Source organism: Salvelinus namaycush, unplaced genomic scaffold (assembly GCF_016432855.1).
Source record: "Salvelinus namaycush isolate Seneca unplaced genomic scaffold, SaNama_1.0 Scaffold629, whole genome shotgun sequence".
NCBI classification, from domain to species: domain Eukaryota; kingdom Metazoa; phylum Chordata; class Actinopteri; order Salmoniformes; family Salmonidae; genus Salvelinus; species Salvelinus namaycush.
In genome coordinates this window covers 115,871-139,933 of record NW_024061341.1, presented here as the reverse complement: position 1 = coordinate 139,933, position 24,063 = coordinate 115,871, and the positions used below count along the sequence as shown (strand labels likewise).

The following is a 24,063-nucleotide window of genomic DNA, read 5'->3' as shown; positions in this document are numbered from 1 at the left end:
CAACTCCACAGCTCCAAAATATAGATTTTTCAATGGAAGAAAGCTGCAAAGAGACGGTGTCAGACTGTAGAGGAAATTGGGAAAGACAAAGTATAATTTTAGTCCAACTAGAAAGCTGCTGAACAACAGCCCTGTGACTGACCACGAGAAAGCTGCTGAACAACAGCCCTGTGACTGACCACGAGAAAGCTGCTGAACAACAGTCCTGTGACTGACCACGAGAAAGCTGCTGAACAACAGCCCTGTGACTGACCACGAGAAAGCTGCTGAACAACAGCCCTGTGACTGACCACGAGAAAGCTGCTGAACAACAGTCCTGTGACTGACCACGAGAAAGCTGCTGAACAACAGCCCTGTGACTGACCACGAGAAAGCTGCTGAACAACAGCCCTGTGACTGACCACGAGAAAGCTGCTGAACAACAGCCCTGTGACTGACCACGAGAAAGCTGCTGAACAACAGCCCTGTGACTGAACAACAGCCCTGTGACTGACCAACAGCATGAAGACAATCTAAGAAAATACAAATGTGGTAGAAAAATGGGGAGCCTAGTGCTCACCACCAAGCCCATTTTTACAATGTACAGTCAGGGCAAAAAGTATTATATTCATTGTTAATAATGCAGTCATTTTAATCTTAATTATAACTTTAAACACACAAAAAAAGATATACTGTATTCAAATATACCCCCAAAAAGGCAGCGGGGGTTAGTGGCTCAGTTGTCAAGTTGCTCTGTGGTGGAGGACTCTAGCTCCAGTTCAGGGGTAGTAGGGGGCTGCGTCTCTTCCCCCCTCCCAGGCGGAGACATCTCATCCTGGGTAGACTCCTGGCTGGGCTGGGGGTCTGGAGGTCCCGTCTCCTCCTCGGTTGTTGACTGTAGGTCTCCCAGTTTGGTGGTTAGGTCGTCCCTCTCCTTCTGCAAAGCCCGGCACAGTTTCTCCAGGCACTCCAGCTTCCCATGCAGGCCCTTGTAATGGTTGTCCCGCAGTGTCTTCTGGAGAGGACAAACAGCAAACCACATCCAACATCACATATTCTACAAATAAGTGACAATTAAGTGACATTCATTGAAATACTTTGTGAAATTTTACAGTACAAAATATTCTTACATTTCTGCTGCTATTAGTAAATGATAACATAAGATGGCCCTTTGCAAGAGTTTCTCATCTCACCTCCTCAGCCATCTGTAGCAGAGCCTGGTTGTTGGTCTCCCACTTCGTTCTCCACAGAGTCGTCTCCTTCTCCAGCTTCTTGATCTTCTTGGTCATCTGGAAAACAGAAGAAAGATCAGAGCTATAGAGAGAGGTCTACAGACCTAAACCCTTCCAGCTATAGAGAGAGGTCTACAGACCTAAACCCTTCCAGCTAGAGAGAGGTCTACAGACCTAAACCCTTCCAGCTATAGAGAGGTCTACAGACCTAAACCCTTCCAGCTATAGAGAGAGGTCTACAGACCTAAACCCTTCCAGCTATAGAGAGAGGTCTACAGACCTAAACCCTTCCAGCTAGAGAGAGGTCTACAGACCTAAACCCTTCCAGCTATAGAGAGGTCTACAGACCTAAACCCTTCCAGCTATAGAGAGAGGTCTACAGACCTAAACCCTTCCAGCTAGAGAGAGAGGTCTACAGACCTAAACCCTTCCAGCTAGAGAGAGGTCTACAGACCTAAACCCTTCCAGCTATAGAGAGAGGTCTACAGACCTAAACCCTTCCAGCTATAGAGAGAGGTCTACAGACCTAAACCCTTCCAGCTATAGAGAGAGGTCTACAGACCTAAACCCTTCCAGCTATAGAGAGAGGTCTACAGACCTAAACCCTTCCAGCTATATACGAAAGAAACACAAGGGTGTTTCATGTTAAATGTTCAGTTCCAAACCTTCTCCATCTCCTGTCTGAAGGTAGTGAACACCTCGTTGCTTTTCGCCAGAGTGGTCTGAAACTCCTCAAACTTGTCCATGTACAAAGAGAGCTAAAAATCACAAACACATGAACATAGTCACCTACCACATATATACACATTAACATAGTCACCCTCCATATATACACACATTAACATACAGTCACCCTCCACATATACACACATTAACATAGTCACCCTTCACATAATTACACATTAACATAGTCACCCTCCATATATACACTGCTCAAAAAAATAAAGGGAACACTTAAATAACACATCCTAGATCTGAATGAATGAAATATTCTTATTAAATACTTTTTTCTTTACATAGTTGAATGTGCTGACAACAAAATCACACAAAAATGATCAATGTAAATCAAATGTATCAACCCATGGAGGTCTGGATTTGGAGTCACACTCAAAATTAAAGTGGAAAACCACACTACAGGCTGATCCAACTTTGATGTAATGTCCTTAAAACAAGTCAAAATGAGGCTCAGTAGTGTGTGTGGCCTCCACGTGCCTGTATGACCTCCCTACAACGCCTGGGCATGCTCCTGATGAGGTGGCGGATGGTCTCCTGAGGGATCTCCTCCCAGACCTGGACTAAAGCATCCGCCAACTCCTGGACAGTCTGTGGTGCAACGTGGCGTTGGTGGATGGAGCGAGACATGATGTCCCAGATGTGCTCAATTGGATTCAGGTCTGGGGAACGGGCGGGCCAGTCCATAGCATCAATGCCTTCCTCTTGCAGGAACTGCTGACACACTCCAGCCACATGAGGTCTAGCATTAGGAGGAACCCAGGGCCAACCGCACCAGCATATGGTCTCACAAGGGGTCTGAGGATCTCATCTCGGTACCTAATGGCAGTCAGGCTACCTCTGGCGAGCACATGGAGGGCTGTGCGGCCCCCCAAAGAAATGCCACCCCACACCATGACTGACCCACCGCCAAACCGGTCATGCTGGAGGATGTTGCAGGCAGCAGAACGTTCTCCACGGCGTCTCCAGACTCTGTTACGTCTGTCACATGTGCTCAGTGTGAACCTGCTTTCATCTGTGAAGAGCACAGGGCGCCAGTGGCGAATTTGCCAATCTTGGTGTTCTCTGGCAAATGCCAAACGTCCTGCACGGTGTTGGGCTGTAAGCCCACCTGTGGACGTCGGGCCCTCATACCACCCTCATGGAGTCTGTTTCTGACCGTTTGAGCAGACACATGCACATTTGTGGCCTGCTGGAGGTCATTTTGCAGGGCTCTGGCAGTGCTCCACCTGCTCCTCCTTGCACAAAGGCGGAGGTAGCGGTCCCGCTGCTGGGTTGTTGCCCTCCTACGGCCTCCTCCACGTCTCCTGATGTACTGGCCTGTCTCCTGGTAGCACCTCCATGCTCTGGACACTACGCTGACAGACACAGCAAACCTTCTTGCCACAGCTCGCATTGATGTGCCATCCTGGATGAGCTGCACTACCTGAGCCACTTGTGTGGGTTGTAGACTCCGTCTCATGCTACCACTAGAGTGAAAGCACCGCCAGCATTCAAAAGTGACCAAAACATCAGCCAGGAAGCATAGGAACTGAGAAGTGGTCTGTGGTCACCACCTGCAGAACCACTCCTTTATTGGGGGTGTCTTGCTAATTGCCTATAATTTCCACCTTTTGTCTATTCCATTTGCACAACAGCATGTGAAATTTATTGTCAATCAGTGTTGCTTCCTAAGTGGACAGTTTGATTTCACAGAAGTGTGATTGACTTGGAGTTACATTGTGTTGTTTAAGTGTTCCCTTTATTTTTTTGAGCAGTGTATATACTAGAGGTCGACCGATTAATCGGAATGGCCGATTAATTAGGGCCGATTTCAAGTTTTCATAACAAATCGGAAATCTGTATTTTGGACACCGATTTGGCCGATTTTTTTAAATATACATATATATATATTTTTTTACACCTTTCTTTAACTAGGCAAGTCAGTTAAGAACACATTCTTATTTACAATGACGGCCTAGGAACGGTGGGTTAACTGCCTTGTTCAGGGGCAGAACGACAGATTTTTACCTTGTCAGCTCGGGGATTCAATCTTGCAACCTTACAGTTAACTAGTCCAACGCTCTAACCACCTGCCTTACATTGCACTCCACGAGGAGTCTGCCTGTTATGCGAATGCAGTAAGAAGGCAAGGTAAGTTGCTAGCTAGCATTAAACTTATCTTATAAAAAACAATCAATCATAGTCACTAGCTAACTACACATGGTTGATGATATTACTAGTTTATCTAGCGTGTCCTGCGTTGCATATAATCGATGCAGTGCGCATTCGCGAAAAAGGACTGTCGTTGCTCCGTGTACCTAACCATAAACATCAATGCCTTTCTTAAAATCAATACACAAGTATATATTTTTAAACCTGCATATTTTGTTAATATTGCCTGCTAACATGAATTTATTTTAACTAGGGAAATGGTGTCACTTCTCTTGCAACAGAGTCAGCGTATATGCAGCAGTTTGGGCCGCCTGGCTCGTTGCGAACTGTGTGAAGACTATTTCTTCCTAACAAAGACAGCCAACTTCGCCAAACGGGGGATGATTTAACAAAAGTGCATTTGCGAAAAAAGCACAATCGTTGCACGACTGTGCCTAACCATAAACATCAATGCCTTTCTTAAAATCAATACACAGAAGTATATATTTTTAAACCTGCATAATTAGTTAAAAGAAATCCAGGTTAGCAGGCAATATTAACCAGGTGAAATTGTGACACTTCTCTTGTGTTCATTGCACGCAGAGTCAGGGTATATGCAACAGTTTGGGCCGCCTGGCTCGTTGCGAACTAATTATGACATAACATTGAAGGTTGTGCAATGCAACAGGAATATTTAGACTTATGGATGCCACCCGTTAGATAAAATACGGAACGGTTCCGTATTTCACTGACAGAATAAACGTTTCGCTTTCGAAATGATAGTTTCCGGATTCGACCATATTAATGACCAAAGGCTCTGTGTTATTATGTCATAATTAAGTCTATGATTTGATAGAGCAGTCTGACTGAGCGATGGTAGGCAGCAGCATGCTTGTACGGATTCATTCAAACAGCACTTTCGTGCGTTTTGCCAGCAGCTCTTCGCAATGCTTCAAGCATTGAGCTGTTAATGACTATCAACTCCCGAGATTAGGCTGGTGTAACCGATGTGAAATGGCTAGCTAGTTAGCGGGGTATGCGCTAAAATCGGTGATGTCACTCGCTCCGAGACTTGGAGTAGTTGTTCCCCTTGCTCTGCAAGGGCCGCGGCTTTTGTGGAGCGATGGGTAACGATGCTTCGAGGGTGGCTGTTATTGATGTGTTCCTGGTTCGAGCCCAGGCAGGGGCGAGGAGCGGGACAGAAGCTATACTGTTACACTGGCAATACTAAAGTGCCTATAAGAACATCCAATAGTCAAAGGTATAAGAAATACAAATGGTATTGAGAGAAATAGTCCTATAATTCCTATAATAACTACAACCTAAACTTCTTACCTGGGAATATTGAAGACTCATGTTAAAAGGAACCACCAGCTTTCATATGTTCTCATGTTCTGAGCAAGGAACTTAAACGTTAGCTTTTTTACATGGCACATATTGCACTTTTACTTTCCTCCAACACTTTGTTTTTGCATTATTTAAACCAAATTGAACATGTTTCATTATTTATTTGAGGCTAAATTGATTTGATTGATGTATTATATTAAGTTAAAATAAGTGTTCATTCAGTATTGTTGTAATTGTCATTATTACAAATTAATTAATTACATTTAAAAAACGTCCGATTAATCGGTATCGGCTTTTTTTGGTCCTCCAATAATCGGTATCAGCATTGAAAAATCATAAATCGGTCGACCTCTAATACATACACACATTAACAGTCACCATCCATATACAGTGGGGCAAAAAAGTATTTAGTCAGCCACCAATTGTGCATGTTCTCCCACTTAAAAAGATGAGAGAGGCCTGTAATTTTCATCATAGGTACACTTCAACTATGACAGAGAAAATGAGGGGAAAAAAATCAGAAAATCACATTGTAGGATTTTTAATGAATTTATTTGCAAATTATGGTGGAAAATAAGTATTTGGTCAATAACAAAAGTTTATCTCAATACTTTATATACCCTTTGTTGGCAATGACAGAGGTCAAACATTTTCTGTAAGTCTTCACCATGTTTTCACACACTGTTGCTGGTATTTTGGCCCATTCCTCCATGCAGATATCCTCTAGAGCAGTGATGTTTTGGGGCTGTTGCTGGGCAACACGGACTTTCAACTCCCTCCAAAGATTTTCTATGGGGTTGAGATCTGGAGACTGGCTAGGCCACTCCAGGACCTTGAAATGCTTCTTACGAAGCCACTCCTTCGTTGCCCGGGCGGTGTGTTTGGGATCATTGTCATGCTGAAAGACCCAGCCACGTTTCATCTTCAATGCCCTTGCTGATGGAAGGAGGTTTTCACTAAAAATCTCACGATACATGGCCCCATTCATTCTTTCCTTTACACGGATCAGTCGTCCTGGTCCCTTTGATGTTTCCACCCCCATGCTTCACAGTAGGTATGGTGTTCTTTGGATGCAACTCAGCATTCTTTGTCCTCCAAACACGACGAGTTGAGTTTTTACCAAAAAGTTCTATTTTGGTTTCATCTGACCATATGACATTCTCCCAATCTTCTTCTGGATCATCCAAATGCTCTCTAGCAAACTTCAGACGGGCCTGGACATGTACTGGCTTAAGCAGGAGGACACGTCTGGCACTGCAGGATTTGAGTCCCTGGCGGCGTAGTGTGTTACTGATGGTAGGCTTTGTTACTTTGGTCCCAGCTCTCTGCAGGTCATTCACTAGGTCCCCCCCGTGTGGTTCTGGGATTTTTGCTCACCGTTCTTGTGATCATTTTGACCCCACGGGGTGAGATCTTGCGTGGAGCCCCAGATCGAGGGAGATTATCAGTGGTCTTGTATGTCTTCCATTTCCTAATAATTGCTCCCACAGTTGATTTCTTCAAACCAAGCTGCTTACCTATTGCAGATTCAGTCTTCTCAGCCTGGTGCAGGTCTACAATTTTGTTTCTGGTGTCCTTTGACAGCTCTTTGGTCTTGGCCATAGTGGAGTTTGGAGTGTGACTGTTTGAGGTTGTGGACAGGTGTCTTTTATACTGATAACAAGTTCAAACAGGTGCCATTAATACAGGTAACGAGTGGAGGACAGAGGAGCCTCTTAAAGAAGAAGTTACAGGTCTGTGAGAGCCAGAAATCTTGCTTGTTTGTAGGTGACCAAATACTTATTTTCCACCATAATTTGCAAATAAATTCATTAAAAATCCTACAATGTGATTTTCTGGATTTTTTCCCCACATCTTCTCTGTTATAGTTGAAGTGTACCTATGATGAAAATTACAGACCTCTCATCTTTTAAAAAAAAAAAATTAAATTTTATTTAAATTTTACCCCCTTTTCTCCCCAATTTTCGTGGTATCCAATCGCTAGTAATTATCTTGTCTCATCGCTACAACTCCCGTACGGGCTCGGGAGAGACGAAGGTCGAAAGCCATGCGTCCTCCGAAGCACAACCCAACCAAGCCGCACTGCTTCTTAACACAGCGCGCCTCCAACCTGGAAGCCAGCCGCACCAATGTGTCGGAGGAAACACCGTGTACCTGGCCCCCTTGGTTAGCGCGCACTGCGCCCGGCCCGCCACAGGAGTCGCTGGAGCGCGATGAGACAAGGATATCCCTACCGGTCAAACCCTCCCTAACCCGGACGACGCTATGCCAATTGTGCGTCGCCCCACGGACCTCCCGGTCGCGGCCGGCTGCGACAGAGCCTGGGCGCGAACCCAGAGACTCTGGTGGCGCAGCTAGCACTGCGATGCAGTGCCCTAGACCACTGCGCCACCCGGGAGGCCCCTCTCTCATCTTTTTAAGTGGGAGAACTTGCACAATTGGCTGACTAAATACTTTTTTGCCCCACTGTATATATATATATATATATACACACAGTCACCCTCCATATATATACACATTAACATACAGTCACCATCCATATATACACACATTAACATACAGTCACCATCCATATATATACACACACGAACATAGTCACCCTCCATATATATACACATTAACATACAGTCACCCTCCATATATACACACACACACACACACACATTAACATACAGTCACCATTCATATATACACACACATTAACATACAGTCACCCTCCATATATACACACACACACACACACACACATTAACATACAGTCAACCTCCATATATACACACATTAACATACAGTCACCATCCATATATACACACATTAACATAGACACCCTCCACATATACACACAGTCACCATCCATACACACACACACACACACACACACACACACACACACACACACACACACACTAACACAGTCACCCTCCACATTAACATATAGTCACCCTCCATATATAAACACACACACACACACATGAACATAGTCACCCTCCACATGAACATACAATCACCCTCCACATATATATACACACAGTCACCCTTCACATGAACACACATTAACATACAGTCACCCTCAATATATATATATATCACACACACATTAACATACAGTCACCCTCCACATGAACATAGTCACCCTCCACATGAACACACATTAATATACAGTCATCCTCCATATATATACACTCATTAATATACAGTCACCCTCCATATATACACACACACACACACACACATTAACATACAGTCAACCTCCATATATACACACATTAACATACAGTCACCATCCATATATACATACATTAACATACAGTCACCATCCATATATACATACACACACACATTAACATACAGTCACCCTCCATATATATACACATTAACATACAGTCACCCTCCACATGAACACAGATATATATATACACACACACTAACATAGTCAACCTCCATATATACACACATTAACATACAGTCACCATCCATATATACACATTAACATACAGTCACCATCCATATATACACACATTAACATAGACACCCTCCACATATACACACAGTCACCATCCATATATATACACACACACACACACACACACACACACACACACACACACACACACACACATTAACACAGTCACCCTCCACATGAACATATAGTCACCCTCCATATATAAACACACACACACACGAACATAGTCACCCTCCACATGAACATACAATCACCCTCCACATATATATATACACAGTCACCCTTCACATGAACACACATTAACATACAGTCACCCTCAATATATATATATCACACACACATTAACATACAGTCACCCTCCACATGAACATAGTCACCCTCCACATGAACACACATTAATATACAGTCATCCTCCATATATATACACTCATTAACATACAGTCACCATCCATATATACATACACACACACATTAACATACAGTCACCCTCCATATATATACACATTAACATAGTCACCCTCCACATGAACACAGATATATATATATACACACACACTAACATAGTCAACCTCCATATATACACACATTAACATACAGTCACCATCCATATATACACATTAACATACAGTCACCATCCATATATACACACATTAACATAGACACCCTCCACATATACACACAGTCACCATCCATATATATACACACACACACACACACACACACATTAACACAGTCACCCTCCACATGAACATATAGTCACCCTCCATATATAAACACACACACACACGAACATAGTCACCCTCCACATGAACATACAATCACCCTCCACATATATATACACACAGTCACCCTTCACATGAACACACATTAACATACAGTCACCCTCAATATATATATATCACACACACATTAACATACAGTCACCCTCCACATGAACATAGTCACCCTCCACATGAACACACATTAATATACAGTCATCCTCCATATATATACACTCATTAATTAATATACAGTCATCCTCCATATATATATACACACTCATTAATATACAGTCATCCTCAATATATATATATATATATATATACACTCATTAATATACAGTCACCCTCCACATATATATATATATATATATACACACACATTAACACATTAACGTACAGTCACCATCCATATATATATATATATATATATATACACACACATTAACACATTAACGTACAGTTACCATCCATATACAGGGTAAGTCGGAAGTTTACATACACTTAAGTTGGAGTCATTAAAACTAGTTTTTCAACCACTCCCCAAATTTCTTGTTAACAAACTATAGTTTTGGCAAGTCAGTTACGACATCTACTTTGTGCATGACAAGTCATTTTTTACAACAATTGTTTGCAGACAGATTATTTCACTGTATCACAATTCCAGTGGGTCAGAAGTTTACATACACTAAGTTGACTGTGCCTTTAAACAGCTTGGAAAATTCCAGAAAATGTCATGGCTTTGGAAGCTTCTGATAGGGCTAACTGACATCATTTGAGTCAATTGGAGGTGTACCTGTGGATGTATTTCAAGGCCTACCTTCAAACTCAGTGCCTCTTTGCTTGACATCATGGGAAAATCAAAAGAAATCAGCCAAGACCTCAGAAAAAGTCTGGTTCATCCTTGGGAACAATTTCCAAACGCCTGAAGGTACCACGTTCATCTGTACAAAAAATAGTACGCAAGTATAAACACCATGGGACCAGGCAGCCGTCATACCGCTCAGAAAGGAGACATGTTCTGTCTCCTAGAGATGAACGTACTTTGGTGCGAAAAGTGCAAATCAATGCCAGAACAACAGCAAAGGAGAACACCATCCCCCATCCCCCCCATCCCCGAAGAACACCATCCCAATCGTGAAGCATGGGGGTGGCAGCATCATGTTGTGGGGGTGCTTTGCTGCAGGAGGGACTGGTGCACTTCACAAAATAGATGGAATCATGGAGGGAAAACTATGTGTATATATTGAAGCAACATCTCAAGACATCAGTCAGGAAGTTAAAGCTTGGTCGCAAATGGGTCTTCCAAATGGACAATGACCCAAAGCATACTTCCAATGTTGTGGCAAAATGGCTTAAGGACAACAAAGTCAAGGTATTAGAGTGGCCATCACAAAGCCCTGACCTCAATCTTATAGAAAGTTTGTCGGCAGAACTGAAAAAGCATGTGCGAGCAAGGAGGCCTACAAACCTGACTCAGTTACCCCAGCTCTGTCAGGAGGAACGGGCCAAAATTCACCCAACTTATTGTGGGAAGCTTGTGGAAAGCTACCCAAAATGTTTGACCCAAGTTAAACAATTTAAAGGCAATGCTACCAAATACTAATTGAGTGTATGTAAACTTCTGACCCACTGGGAATGAGATGAAAGAAATAAAAGCTGAAATAAATAATTCTCTCGACTATTATTCTGACATTCCACATTCTTAAAATAAAGTTGTGATCCTAACTGACCTATAACAGGGAATTTTTACTAGGATTAAATGTCAGGAATTGTGAAAAACTGAGTTTAAATGTATTTGGCTAAGGTGTATGTAAACTTCCGACTTAACTGTATATTCACATACAGTCACCATCCATATATATACACACACATTAACATACAGTCACCCTCCATATAAACACATTAACCATCCATATAAACACACATTCACATACAGTCACCCTCCATATAAACACACATTCACCCTCCATATAAAATGACTGGCAGAACAGGGAAGGGAAAGGCAGCTACCTGCTGTTTGAGCTGAGTCTCCTGTTCCTTCAACAGCTCACACTCATGTCTCCACTCGGTGGCGTCTTTCAGGAGCTGAACAGGAGACGGAAATGGTCACAACTTCTGACAAACAGACAACCAATACAATCAATGAGTCGATGCAAACAGACAACCAATACAATCAATGAGTCGATGCAAACAGACAACCAATGCAATCAATGAGTCAATGCAAACAGACAACCAATGCAATCAATGAGTCGATGCAAACAGACAACCAATGCAATCAATGAGTCGATGCAAACAGACAACCAATACAATCAATGAGTCAATGCAAACAGACAACCAATACAATCAATGAGTCAATGCAAACAGACAACCAATACAATCAATGAGTCGATGCAAACAGACAACCAATACAATCAATGAGTCGATGCAAACAGACAACCAATACAATCAATGAGTCGATGCAAACAGACAACCAATACAATCAATGAGTCGATGCAAACAGACAACCAATACAATCAATGAGTCGATGCAAACAGACAACCAATACAATCAATGAGTCGATGCAAACAGACAACCAATACAATCAATGAGTCGATGCAAACAGACAACCAATACAATCAATGAGTCAATGCAAACAGACAACCAATACAATCAATGAGTCGATGCAAACAGACAACCAATACAATCAATGAGTCGATGCAAACAGACAACCAATACAATCAATGAGTCGATGCAAACAGACAACCAATACAATCAATGAGTCGATGCAAACAGACAACCAATACAATCAATGAGTCGATGCAAACAGACAACCAATACAATCAATGAGTCGATGCAAACAGACAACCAATACAATCAATGAGTCGATGCAAACAGACAACCGTCATTCACTTCCAGTTATTACAGAGAGAAACAGATATTGTGTCCTGGGTTGTGTTCATTAGGCACCTGGACATCATTTTAAGTTGCAATTGAAAAATGTTTTCAGTTGTGTGCCCTATGGAACACAGCCCTCCAGTTATTTGTAGCTAGCTAGAGCATGATCAGAATAATAACACATGGCAGTGGGACTCACAAAGTCTCTCTCTCTCTGCTGCTTCCCCTCCAACTCTCTCATCAGCTCAGCTGTCCTCTGGAGCTTGGCATCCACCAACTGCTGCTGCTTCTCCTTGTGCTTGAACACCTTGTCAATGTGCTGGGAACAGACAGACAGGACACCTTGTCAATGTGCTGGGAACAGACAGACAGGACACCTTGTCAATGTGTTGGGAACAGACAGACAGGACACCTTGTCAATGTGCTGGGAACAGACAGACAGGACACCATGTCAATGTGCTGGGAACAGACAGACAGGATAGAGCAGAACACCTTGTCAATGTGCTGGGAACAGACAGACAGGATAGAGCAGAACACCTTGTCAATGTGCTGGGAACAGACAGACAGAGCAGAGCAGAACACCTTGTCAATGTGCTGGGACAGACAGACAGACAGACAGAGCAGAGCAGAACACCTTGTCAATGTGCTGGGACAGACAGACAGACAGAGCAGAGCAGAACACCATGTCAATGTGCTGGGACAGACAGACAGAGCAGAGGACAGACCAGAGATAAAGCTAGATGGAACTTTCTCCATGCGTCAGATGTCCAGAGGCGGAGCCTCCCGGGTGGTGCAGTGGTCTAGGCCACTGCATCGCAGTGCTAGCTGTGCCACCAGAGACTCTGGGTTCACGCCCAGGCTCTGTTGCAGCCGGCCGCGACCGGGAGGTTCGTCGGGCGACGCACAATTGGCCTAGCGTCGTCCGGGTTAGGGAGGGTTTGGCCGGTAGGGATATCCTTGTCTCATCGCGCTCCAGCAACTCCTGTGGCGGGCCGGGCGCAGTGTGCGCTAACCAAGGGGGCCAGGTACACGGTGTTTCCTCCGACACATTGGTGCAGCCGGCTTCCGGGTTGGATGTGCGCTGTGTTAAGAAGCAGTGCGGCTTGGTTGGGTTGTGCTTCGGAGGACGCATGGCTTTCGACCTTCGTCTCTCCCGAGCCCGTACGGGAATTGTAGCGATGAGACAAGATAGTAACTACTAACAATTGGATACCACGAAATTGGGGAGAAAAAGGGGGTAAAATTTAAATTAAATTAAAAATATTAATAAAAAAAAAGAGATTTCCAGAGGCTCTTAAATGCATTTAACATGCTGAAAAATACACCTAGTAAAAAAGATCCATTGGGGCAATTCCAAACTAAATCCCACTCCCATGCAGTAATCGTCTAATCAAAGTACCAATCAGACTACTCCTACATGTTGTAGGTCCTGCCATAGGCACCTGACTAAAGAGACAGAAGGGGGAGAGAGAAACAGAATGGGAGGAAGAGAGAATGTGTGCATGTGAAAAGACAGAGGGTAGAAAGAGTTACCCGTCCTCCTACCTCCTCCCTGAGCTCGTACTGTTTGATGAGTTTCTTGAGTTTCTGTGCCAGCTCCATGTTCTCCTGGCGCAGCTTGGAGTTGTGAGAGTTGTGCTGTTCCATCTGTACCTCGATCTGGTTCAGCGTCATCTGGAAGTGAAGGGTGGCCTCCTTCCGACGCTCCTCATACTCTCTGGACCGTTGCGTGTTGTCATCCTGACATGGGATACGGCAAAACGTTCAATTCGCAAAAAAATGGTAACAGGGATGGGGTCAATTCTGTTTTCAATTCATGAATTTATTGAAATTTAATTAATGAATAAAAAATATTTTCTGTGAAGAGTTTTCACTTCCGGAATTGACTGAATTTAAACCTAAATTGAACCCAACCCTGAAAGGTACTGGTACTCCCTGTATGTAGCTCCATTCTTGTGGATTCTATCATATCCTCGTGTTAGTTACCCTTTTATTTTTGCAACTCTGCATCGTTGGGAAAGGTCCGTAAGCAAGCATTTCACTGTAAAGTCTACACCAGTTGTATTCAGAGCATGTGATGAATAAAATGTGATTTGATACAAGCATAGAGATCCTATGATTCTATATGTAGTTCAATGAGTACACAGGCTTACAGTAGCCACTAACTGACTTGCTGTGTGACAGACTCTCCTCACTACCTACCTTGAGGGTTTTGTTGTGTCTCTGCAGTTCCCTACAGAGGCTCTCCAGCTTGCTGCGTGCCAGGATGGCCTTGCTGTGTTCACTCTGCAGGTGGATCTTCTCTTTGACCATCTGGGACTGCTTCTTCTGCAGCACCTTCACCTGCTTCTGTATACTGCGGCTCTCCTCCAGCTGTCAATCAATCAATCAATCAATCAAGCTGTCACAGGACACAAAGGCGTAGTAATACTCAAAACACCATTTGAACAGGGATTCAAATGAGACCTGGTTAGTGTTCATTAGGCATGAAATGGAAGAAAACTAACTGAATTGGTGTAATTAGAAATTCTCGTTTTGCTTTCCGTTGCAAAATAGTTTTGCTACGGTGTGCCCTAATAAATACAACCCGGGGCATACAAATTCAAAACACAAACAGGGATGAACATGTTAAATGATCAACTAGCAGTGGCCCACTGCAATTTATGAAATACTGTTAAGTCTTACATGAAAATAATCCCTTAAAGCAGCATAGACATGTGGAGGTTTCCAGCTCTTACCGAATCAGCATACTTCTTGCACAAAGCGGCCAGCTTCTCCTCTGGGGAGGCTAGTGTGGTCAGGGCTTGCATCAGTAGGAGAACCTCTTTTCCTGTTACAAAACAACACAAGTGAAGAGATCAGCCACTTGTCATCGTTGAAGAGGAAGGGACATTCTCAATAACTAGGATAAAATCACCATGACAGCATGCAGTGGTTTCCATATATTACCTCACACGCTTTAGACAGGCAACAACAGTCTCGTGTTAACCTACCCAATCCCTTTTGGTCCTTGATCTTGCCACCACCACCGCCTGGGTCCAGCTCAGCATTGTTGGGGTCCAGGGGGCAGTCCTCTCTCCCTGGAGTCTCCCCTCTCACCTCCTCACTGCAGCAACTACTGACCAGCTCAAACAGCCCCAGGTGCTCCTGGCTACCTGGGCTGTCCAGCTCTGGAGGGGAGCTGCTGCCAGATCCCCCCACTAGCCCCCGAGTCGCCACCTCCATTCCACAGAACCCTGTGGCCTCCATGATATTGGTCCCAAACTGGAAAAGAGGAAAAGTTAACTCAGTGAAATAGCTGTGGTCGTATCCACCTGACTATTTGAGTACGCATTGATTCAATTTGTTAACAGAACCGTTTCATACTTGATCATTCACTGATCTTGTCAGTGGTGTGTAACTTATTTCAATAGCCTCAACACTTGTAAACATTGACAGTAATGAGACAGCAAGTTAGCAACCACATGCTGTCCTCCATTTTACGTCTCTGGTCCGGACTCACTCTACCAACTCTAGCAGGGCACCAACTCTAGCAGGGCACCAACTCTAGCAGGGCAAGACAGGTCCTCACCCTTAACTCTGATCTGACCAAGGGTCACGAAGTTCAGATCATTCTAATAACTAGGGTAGCATTGGCAGTAGTGGTAACTATAGTTATTAATATATTAATGAAACACTGGACCACAGTTCCCTCAACAATCAAGATGGGATTGAATCCTTTAAGAAGATAGCTGAGGATTACCACGTGCTAGACCTAACAGCACCAACAGAAGGACTCGCCATGTAAATCAGCACAGGAACCCCTCAATTCCCTTGATTTAGTTAACTGCCTAAATAACCCGGACACTGAAGATAAAATAATTATCCGACTGAACACAAGTGAAGGATGTAGCCTAAACACCGCTGTTGCAGTTACACTCGTCCGTTAGTTCAATCAATTTGAAGACACCAAAACAAGTAAACTTGCCACACAGTGGTGGCAATAGAACTAGCTACCTAACGTTGGCTAGTTTTGATGTATTATTAGCAGGGACTAGCTAGCCAATTAGTGTTAGCAAATAACCTCCAAACTATTAAGTGACTTTACCTACCTAGCTAATAGCTATACTGAAAGTAAAACATTGCGCCATGTATCGGCTACGCTAAAGCTAAATGGATGTAGCTAGCGAGCCACATATCTAAATAATCTAGTTAGCATAGCTATAACGTTAGTCACAGTAACCTTTGGTACGCTAGGCTAGCTAGCTAGCTTTGACACGAGCTAGCTGTAGGTTAGCCTGTTAGCTGAGTAACAAATCCAACGTTGACATTCAACTCAACAACAATTGTGGACTAAAGTGTTACTATCAAGTATTGATTGATGTATGGATTATTGAACGCAGTATAGAAAGCAAATACCATCTAGCAATAATTAGCAAACTGTTTGGGTTTGGCAGGTGCGTGAGTCCACACTGTGCTAACTTATGCTATGCTAACAACCTGTCACTGGCAAACTATGCTATGGACTTCCTTAGTAAATAAAACATGTTTTAACACTTGGCGTTCTCTTTTGTTTGACTGTAACATGTTACAATCATTTACAAATTCAGACATAATTTGTGTAGGGTCAGTGAAACACAGAAAAGGGCGTAAAAGTACAACACTGTACCTGTTTGTTTTTACTGTTTAAATCGACCCTGTCTTTGGCATCGGAGTGTGTCGCTATGATGTGACGCAATATATAATGACGGGGAGGGGCTGCTTGACCCTATTGTCATGTTGCATAAACAAGACCAAAACAAAACCCTTCCCTATACAGCCCTTTAGATATAACAATCTGTCTGTATTTTTCATTAAGAAAAGACATTTAGACAATGGGAAAGAAGTATATTTATTAGGGAAAAACTGAAGACAGGATTTGAGTAGCACAGAAACAAGTATTATTTGGATAGATGTACACATCAAGTGTGAAAGAATTCCAGAAAAAGAAAATAACAGAATAGAGAAAAAATAACAATATGCAATATGTCAGTTGCCTCCCCGCCCATAAACGTTCACAGCTAAAATGTCAGCCAGCCACTAAACTGTACAGACAGAAAATGTATATTATACAGTATTTCAACACCTGACCACCACCAGATCAGAATAACCCCATAGATGTTCCCATTCTAGACTGTGCTGAAACAAACAGTTTATGATTTGTATGCAGTGGTTCCCTTCATTTCTATACCATTCTATTTCTATGGTCTAGACTAAGACACTGTCATGGTTTCTGATCCTTCATGGTGCTCTCTCTCATATCAGAGATACTAGACTGAAGCAAGATGGGTCGGTCATCACTCTACTCGTCCGACTGAAGCATCTTCTCGATCTCTTTATCCCAGTTGTCATCTTTGTTGTCTGCCTCCGTCACTACCTCATACTCCTGTAACTCTGCCTGGAGTTCCTTCTCCCAGTCCGCTGTCTCCTCTGAACAAATAACAGCATTATGAGAACAATGCTACAGACTGAAGAGAAAAGAACTAAACATGTCATTCACTCTCCTCCAATTCAACATCCAGCTCTACCACCTGAGCCATTATATATTAAATCCAAGCCCTTTCCAGGTTCCAGTGAAATCAACCAATAGAACTCTGGAGTTCTTGCTGATTGTTTGTTACTCTAGATATGAGCTAATAGTTCTAGAACTAGCCCTCTGGAGTTCTTGCTGATTGTTTGTTACTCTAGATATGAGCTAATAGTTCTAGAACTGACCCTCTGGAGTTGCAGCGTCCTCCTTCTTGTCCAGCACCAGCTGTTCCATCTCTTTCCTCAGGTCTTCATGGTCGATGTTACAGGAGTCAAAGGCATCGCTCACAAACTCGGAGACCCCAGGGCTGGTGGAGATCTCATTCTCCTCTTCCTCCTGCTGTTTAACAACATTAAAAGAGAATCCAGACCATTTCATACATTTGACTTGATATTTACACAGTATTTCAGTGGTCTATACATAGACGTACACAGAATTATTCAAAGGGACTGACTTTTCTTCAGAAAAACAAAACATTGACTCACCTCTCCACTCTTGGGAATGTCACTAATGGATACTGGAGGTGTTTTTGGTCTGATGGTATTTTCTGCATGACAACAACAACATGAAACAGAAGTTAGGCTCTAAACTGTTGCTTGACAGTAGTTCACCAATTGCTCTGCTTTGCACATAACACCAATGCAGTGTTTTTAGGTAGGGACTTGTCAGGATCACACAAACTGAATTTCGACCAACCATAGAACAGAATAGAGTACCTGTGAGGCTGACACCCTCCGGGCTGATGGTCTTCTGCTCCTCTCTGTTGTCTACAGCCTGCTGCTGTGCTGCCAGGGCAGTGAGCTGGGCCGACTGCTTTATCAGGGACACACGGTAGAAGTAGTTCCTCCAGAACACATCCTCCTTCACTCTAAACATACAGAGCATTGAATATGTAAGTAACATACACATATACTTAAGGGTTAATCTATAACTTGATATGAATGGAAACACATGTGTACAGTTCTTCCAATTTCAATGGCTGGTCAAAGCTTTGTGAACCAGTCTGATTGAGCGACAGCTCACCATTCTTTTTCACTTGAACGCAGCAATCTGGCTGGTTCTAAGAGGCTTATCATTGCACAGGACTGGCATCAACCAACATTAGCCAACAGGCCAACTTTATGCCTGCAATCTGTATCTGTAAATAACTCGGGGTTGAAGTGCAATAATGGATTTGTAATGCATTAGATTTGTAATGGCTGTCTGCTGACTGTTTGGGGACCAGGTCGAAGCGCATCCTGTTCAGTAGCTCATCTTCCTGCAGCATCACCATGGCGATAGGATACATCTGCTCAGAGTCGAACTGGAACTGAACTCCAGCTGGTGGGTCTCTCAGGAAGTTCCTCCTGTCCTGGAATAACAGATCAATAAAGTTGTGTTGAATTTAAATCAAATTGAAAAAGGTACAATCGACACAATGCACTCTGACAGTGATGAGATCCAAGTGATGGAATCAAATCACAAACTGTAAGTGCACTATGTGGACAGACAATGTTAGAAATGCTACTAACAGCGGACAAAGCCAGGATCTGTTGCTGCATGGTCTCTTCCTCACTGTAGCCAACCCATGGTGGTACAGCTGTGTCTGGAAGGGAACAACAAGAAACCATTTTAATTCTACCATGTATGTATGTATGTATGTATGTATGTATGTATGTATGTATTGAGAACTATGATCATGTTTACTGGTATATCATCTCAAGATAGTCTGGTTGCCAGTCTGTTTAGTTAACATTCTACTCTGTGTCATGTATCACCAGTATCCCTGCACATTGATATGGTGCTGGTACTGGCCTGTAGAGTACATTCTCCCGTGGGTTTTATTTATTGTGTTACCTGACCTGACGTCGGTTCTGTTCTCTTTTTTCTTTTAAGAATCTATTCTGGATGACACGTTTCTATTTCTTTACCTTGATATTGAATACGGCATTGTTGAGAAAGAGCTTGTAAGTAAGCATTTCACTTGACTGTTTACACCTGTTGTGTCCTGTGCTTATTATAGTTAACTAAAACGAATCATGAAAAACAATTTAGTAAACTGAAATAAAATAATTAGCCAACCCGTTTGAAAAACTAAAACTATACTGAAATTATACTTTAAATGGCTGTAGCCATACTGAGTGGTAAGGCTAAAGCAAATTACTGTAGACGAAAGTCGAGGAGTGAAGTCGGGGGAGGTGCATCTGCGACAGCCAAAAGTCAGACACTAATGTGGTTTTCCAACAACAAGGCATGTAGACGCAAGTCGGACAATTTCCCTCCCAGAATGACTTGAGAAAAGTGATCCGCTCTAACGCGGCCACTGAAATGAGCACGACGCAAGACTGCTCTCACACGGTCACCCAGAGTATCTGTGCTTCACACTGCTACATGGTAGCTACGGGACCAAAACAGCAGAGAAGTTTAACCTCGCTTCAACTCTCCTGGTTGTTGGAAGAAATTGACCCACTACTACTGTTTACTTTGTGCATCTACATCAGGGGTGTCAAACTCATTCCATGGAGGGCCTAGTGTCTGCTGGTTTTTGGTTTTTCCTTTCAATTAAGACCTAGACAACCAGGTGAGGGGAGTTTTTTACTAAATCAGTGACCATAATTCATTAATCAAGTACAAAGGAGGAGCGAAAACCCGCAGACACTCGGCCCATCCATGTGATGAGTTGGATACATATGACCTACGTCAGGCATTCCCAAACGGGTTAAAATGTTCTTTACTGACCATAATTTTCACTTGTCTGACCGCTTGCATGATGACGAGTTTCTCACACGACTGGCCAATCTGGGTGATGTTTTTTCTCACCTGAATGATCTGAATCTAGGATTACAGGGACTTTCTGCAATTATATTCAATGTGTGGGACAAAATTGAGGCTATGATTAAGAAGTTGGAGCTCTTCTCTGTCTGCATTAACAAGGACAACACACAAGTCTTTCCATCATTGTATGATTTTTTGTGTGCAAATGAACTCAAGCTTACGGACAATGTTAAATGTGATATACCGAAGCACCTGAGTTGGGTGTGCAATTACGTAGGTACTTTCCTGAAACGGATGACACAAACAACTGGATTCGTTATCCCTTTCATGCCCTGCCTCCAGTCCACTTACCGATATCTGAACAAGAGCCTCATCGAAATTGGAACAAGCGGTTCTGTGAAAATTTAATTTAAATCAGAAGCTACTGCCAGATTTCTGGATTGGGCTGCGCTCAGAGTATCCTGCCTTGGCAAATCGTGCTGTTATGCCTTTTGCAACCACGTACCTATGTGAGAGTGGATTCTTGGCCCTCACTAGCATGAAAACTAAATACTGACACAGACTTTGTGTTGAAAATTATTTAAGACTGAGACTCTCTCCAATACAACCCAACATTGCAGAGTTATGTGCATCCTTTCAAGCACACCCTTCTCATTAACCTGTGGTGAGTTATTCACAATTTCGATGAACAAATAAGGTTTTATATGTAAGATGGTTAAATAAATAGCAAAATTATTGATTTTTATTATTATTTGTGCCCTGGTCCTATAAGAGCTCTTTGTCACTTCCCACGAGCCGGGTTGTGACAAACTCACTCACACCCATTCTTATGTTTAATAAATGTATCGTATAGTGTGTGTGTGGCAGGCTTACAATGACGGCAAAAAACAACATTTGAGAGTGCGCTGACCCTGGTGCTAGAGGGGGTACGCAGCTGGAGGTTGAATGTTTGAAGGGGTACGGGACTTTGGGAACCACTGATCTACGTCATCTCGCTGAGTCTTCCTTTAAACCTATTATTGTGTTAGGAAGTGACATCCCCCAAAACAAAACAACAACACAAAGGCTACTGTCTGTCCCTAACACTAAAAGAAAATAATATGAAAACCAAAATAGAAATATTTTCATAAAACGTTAACCAAATAAAGACAAATCAAGTGGATCTGAAAACTAACAAAATAAACCGAAGGTCAAATACAAATCTGAAAATGAATAGAAATAGAAACGAATATAAAAACACTAAACAACAATAACCTTGCTGTGCACGTGACAAATGTTGATTTGAGGACACAGCGTACAAGGAGTGGAAGGTCAGCTAATCTCAAGTGGGTATGATGTCTCCACACTGACCTGACTTCTTAGCTTTCTTTTCTTGGACAAATTTGTCCTGTTCTTTTTTGAAATCCCCCAAAATAGTCTGGAAAACAGAAACACAGGCATGTGATGTTACAAGACAGAAACCTCAACGCTTCAAGAAATCAGCGGTTTTGAGCTCACACCAGAGAGGGTGTTATATAGCAACACTAAAACATCCTCCTTGTCAAACAGAATTCAGGAAAGTTTAGCATGCCATGCACCTTGTCAAAAATTCCATCTATGTTCCCTTCTTCCACGCTCTTCTTGATGGTGTGTGCAGTCTCTGCCACAGAGTTGGAGATCTTCTTGGTGGCATTGCTGGCAAAGTTGAATATTAAGCCTGTATATGTAACAGGGATATAAAATCTGGATCACTTTCTCAGCTTCAGATGGCATTGTCATTCAAGTTTTGGCAGGCAAACAATGTATTGTTGTCTCTTAGGCCTACATAAATCATTATTAGTCTGTTCATCACTTTTCACATGAATATAAATTAAAACCATCTATAATCTTCCTTACCACCGAATCCTTTAGCTTGCTGAGAGATGAGTTGGACGGTGTCTCCGTCCTCCTGCCCCAGTTCTTCTGTTGCTGGAGGTTCGTGTTGTTTGTTTACTTCATTTTGGTCTTGAACAATTTTCTCCTCCACAGCAACGTCAGCCACTTCGCTCTCCTCTGTCGTCGATGTGTTCTCTATACCCAGCCACGTTCCCCACCCTTTGAACATTTTCGCCGATGTCTTTCGGGTGTAGCTATGATAGAAAATCGATTGTAAACTAAGTGCTTATAATTGTACCTTCATGGTTCTGTGTTTACGTCACCAGGAAGCGGTGCTATTCTTGTTCTTTTTTTCACAATAAATACAAAACGAGCGCATTACTGCCGCCTGCTGTTACATCTGGGAAATGTTAGCGATATTGTTACAAAACGATAGATGCTATCAGATCAAATGTTGGATTCGAACAACAGTGTGTTATTTAATTAAGAAGAAAAAATGGACCGCTTGCCAGAGAATTCTCCAAGCTGTCCCAATGTATTTTTTTCACTATTTCTCATTCCACACCAACAGGTGACAGTGATGTCCCTTTTCATTGGTTAGTTAGACAGTGATACGAAACAAATGAGGAAGTATTGGTGCTTTCAACAAAACTGGGAACTCGGAAAAAACGATGTCAAATCAAGAAGTCAGTGATCTTCAGGTTGGGGCTTGTTTTTTTCTCGAGTTCGCGGTTGTCTTGAACCAGCGATATTAGAGAAAGGATGAGATAGGAATTCCATTCTCACTGAATAGACAGCCAACCAATTGCGGTCACGTTGTCATACTGCGTCACAAGGTTGCTGGGCTAATCGTCAGGGTATTAGTCGAGAAACGTACCTATTTTCCTCAAAAGTACGTAATATCATGATTCCAAAGCTATATGATATTACGGAGAACAAGTTAATTATCTCACATCTTGGAAAATAGTTGCATTTTGTACTTCTTTTTGACGAAATTCCTGCTAATGTTGGGTTTTTGAGCTAGCCAATTAACTCCCATTCACTCTTTGAAGGAGAACTCTCCTTGTCCCAGAATCACCCAGAATGCACCACGCGGCCCATTGACGACGCATGGGCAACGAACACATTGGGCGTTCATACGGTTTCCCATCTCCTCAAACATGTCTCTGCTTGAATGCTCTGACGTCGGAGATTTCCGAGGTCCGAGCGGCTCAATAAAATCGTATTTATAATTAAACCAAGATGGACCACAGCCTGTCGTTTCAAACGGGAACAAATTACTGTAGTGGGCAGAACAAGCAAGGTGGTAGGCAGAGCCAAGCACGAGCTAGAGAGATTATATTGGCGCGTTCTAGCACGTAGTTGCATATTACCATTAAGGAACGC

General features: G+C 42.8%; 2 protein-coding genes across 2 annotated transcripts; both read right to left on the bottom strand.

The window, feature by feature from the left end:
• Nucleotides 1–601: 601 nt before the first annotated feature.
• On the bottom strand, nucleotides 602–17,220 carry LOC120042178 (gamma-taxilin-like). The gene is made up of 10 exons (XM_038987048.1): nucleotides 17,170–17,220; nucleotides 15,515–15,785; nucleotides 15,260–15,351; nucleotides 14,724–14,894; nucleotides 14,067–14,261; nucleotides 12,721–12,840; nucleotides 11,658–11,732; nucleotides 1,877–1,969; nucleotides 1,173–1,268; nucleotides 602–994 (listed from the first exon to the last, which is right to left on the bottom strand). Exons 2-10 carry the CDS (start codon nucleotides 15,768–15,770, stop codon nucleotides 716–718), a joined length of 1,377 nt encoding a protein of 458 aa, XP_038842976.1. The 5' UTR covers nucleotides 15,771–15,785; nucleotides 17,170–17,220; the 3' UTR covers nucleotides 602–715.
• Nucleotides 17,221–17,372: 152 nt separating this feature from the next.
• LOC120042179 (synapse-associated protein 1-like) lies at nucleotides 17,373–23,024 on the bottom strand. The gene is made up of 9 exons (XM_038987049.1): nucleotides 22,699–23,024; nucleotides 22,401–22,519; nucleotides 22,174–22,240; nucleotides 19,581–19,654; nucleotides 19,281–19,420; nucleotides 18,786–18,937; nucleotides 18,555–18,616; nucleotides 18,255–18,408; nucleotides 17,373–17,969 (listed from the first exon to the last, which is right to left on the bottom strand). Exons 1-9 carry the CDS (start codon nucleotides 22,904–22,906, stop codon nucleotides 17,842–17,844), a joined length of 1,104 nt encoding a protein of 367 aa, XP_038842977.1. The 5' UTR covers nucleotides 22,907–23,024; the 3' UTR covers nucleotides 17,373–17,841.
• Nucleotides 23,025–24,063: the final 1,039 nt, after the last annotated feature.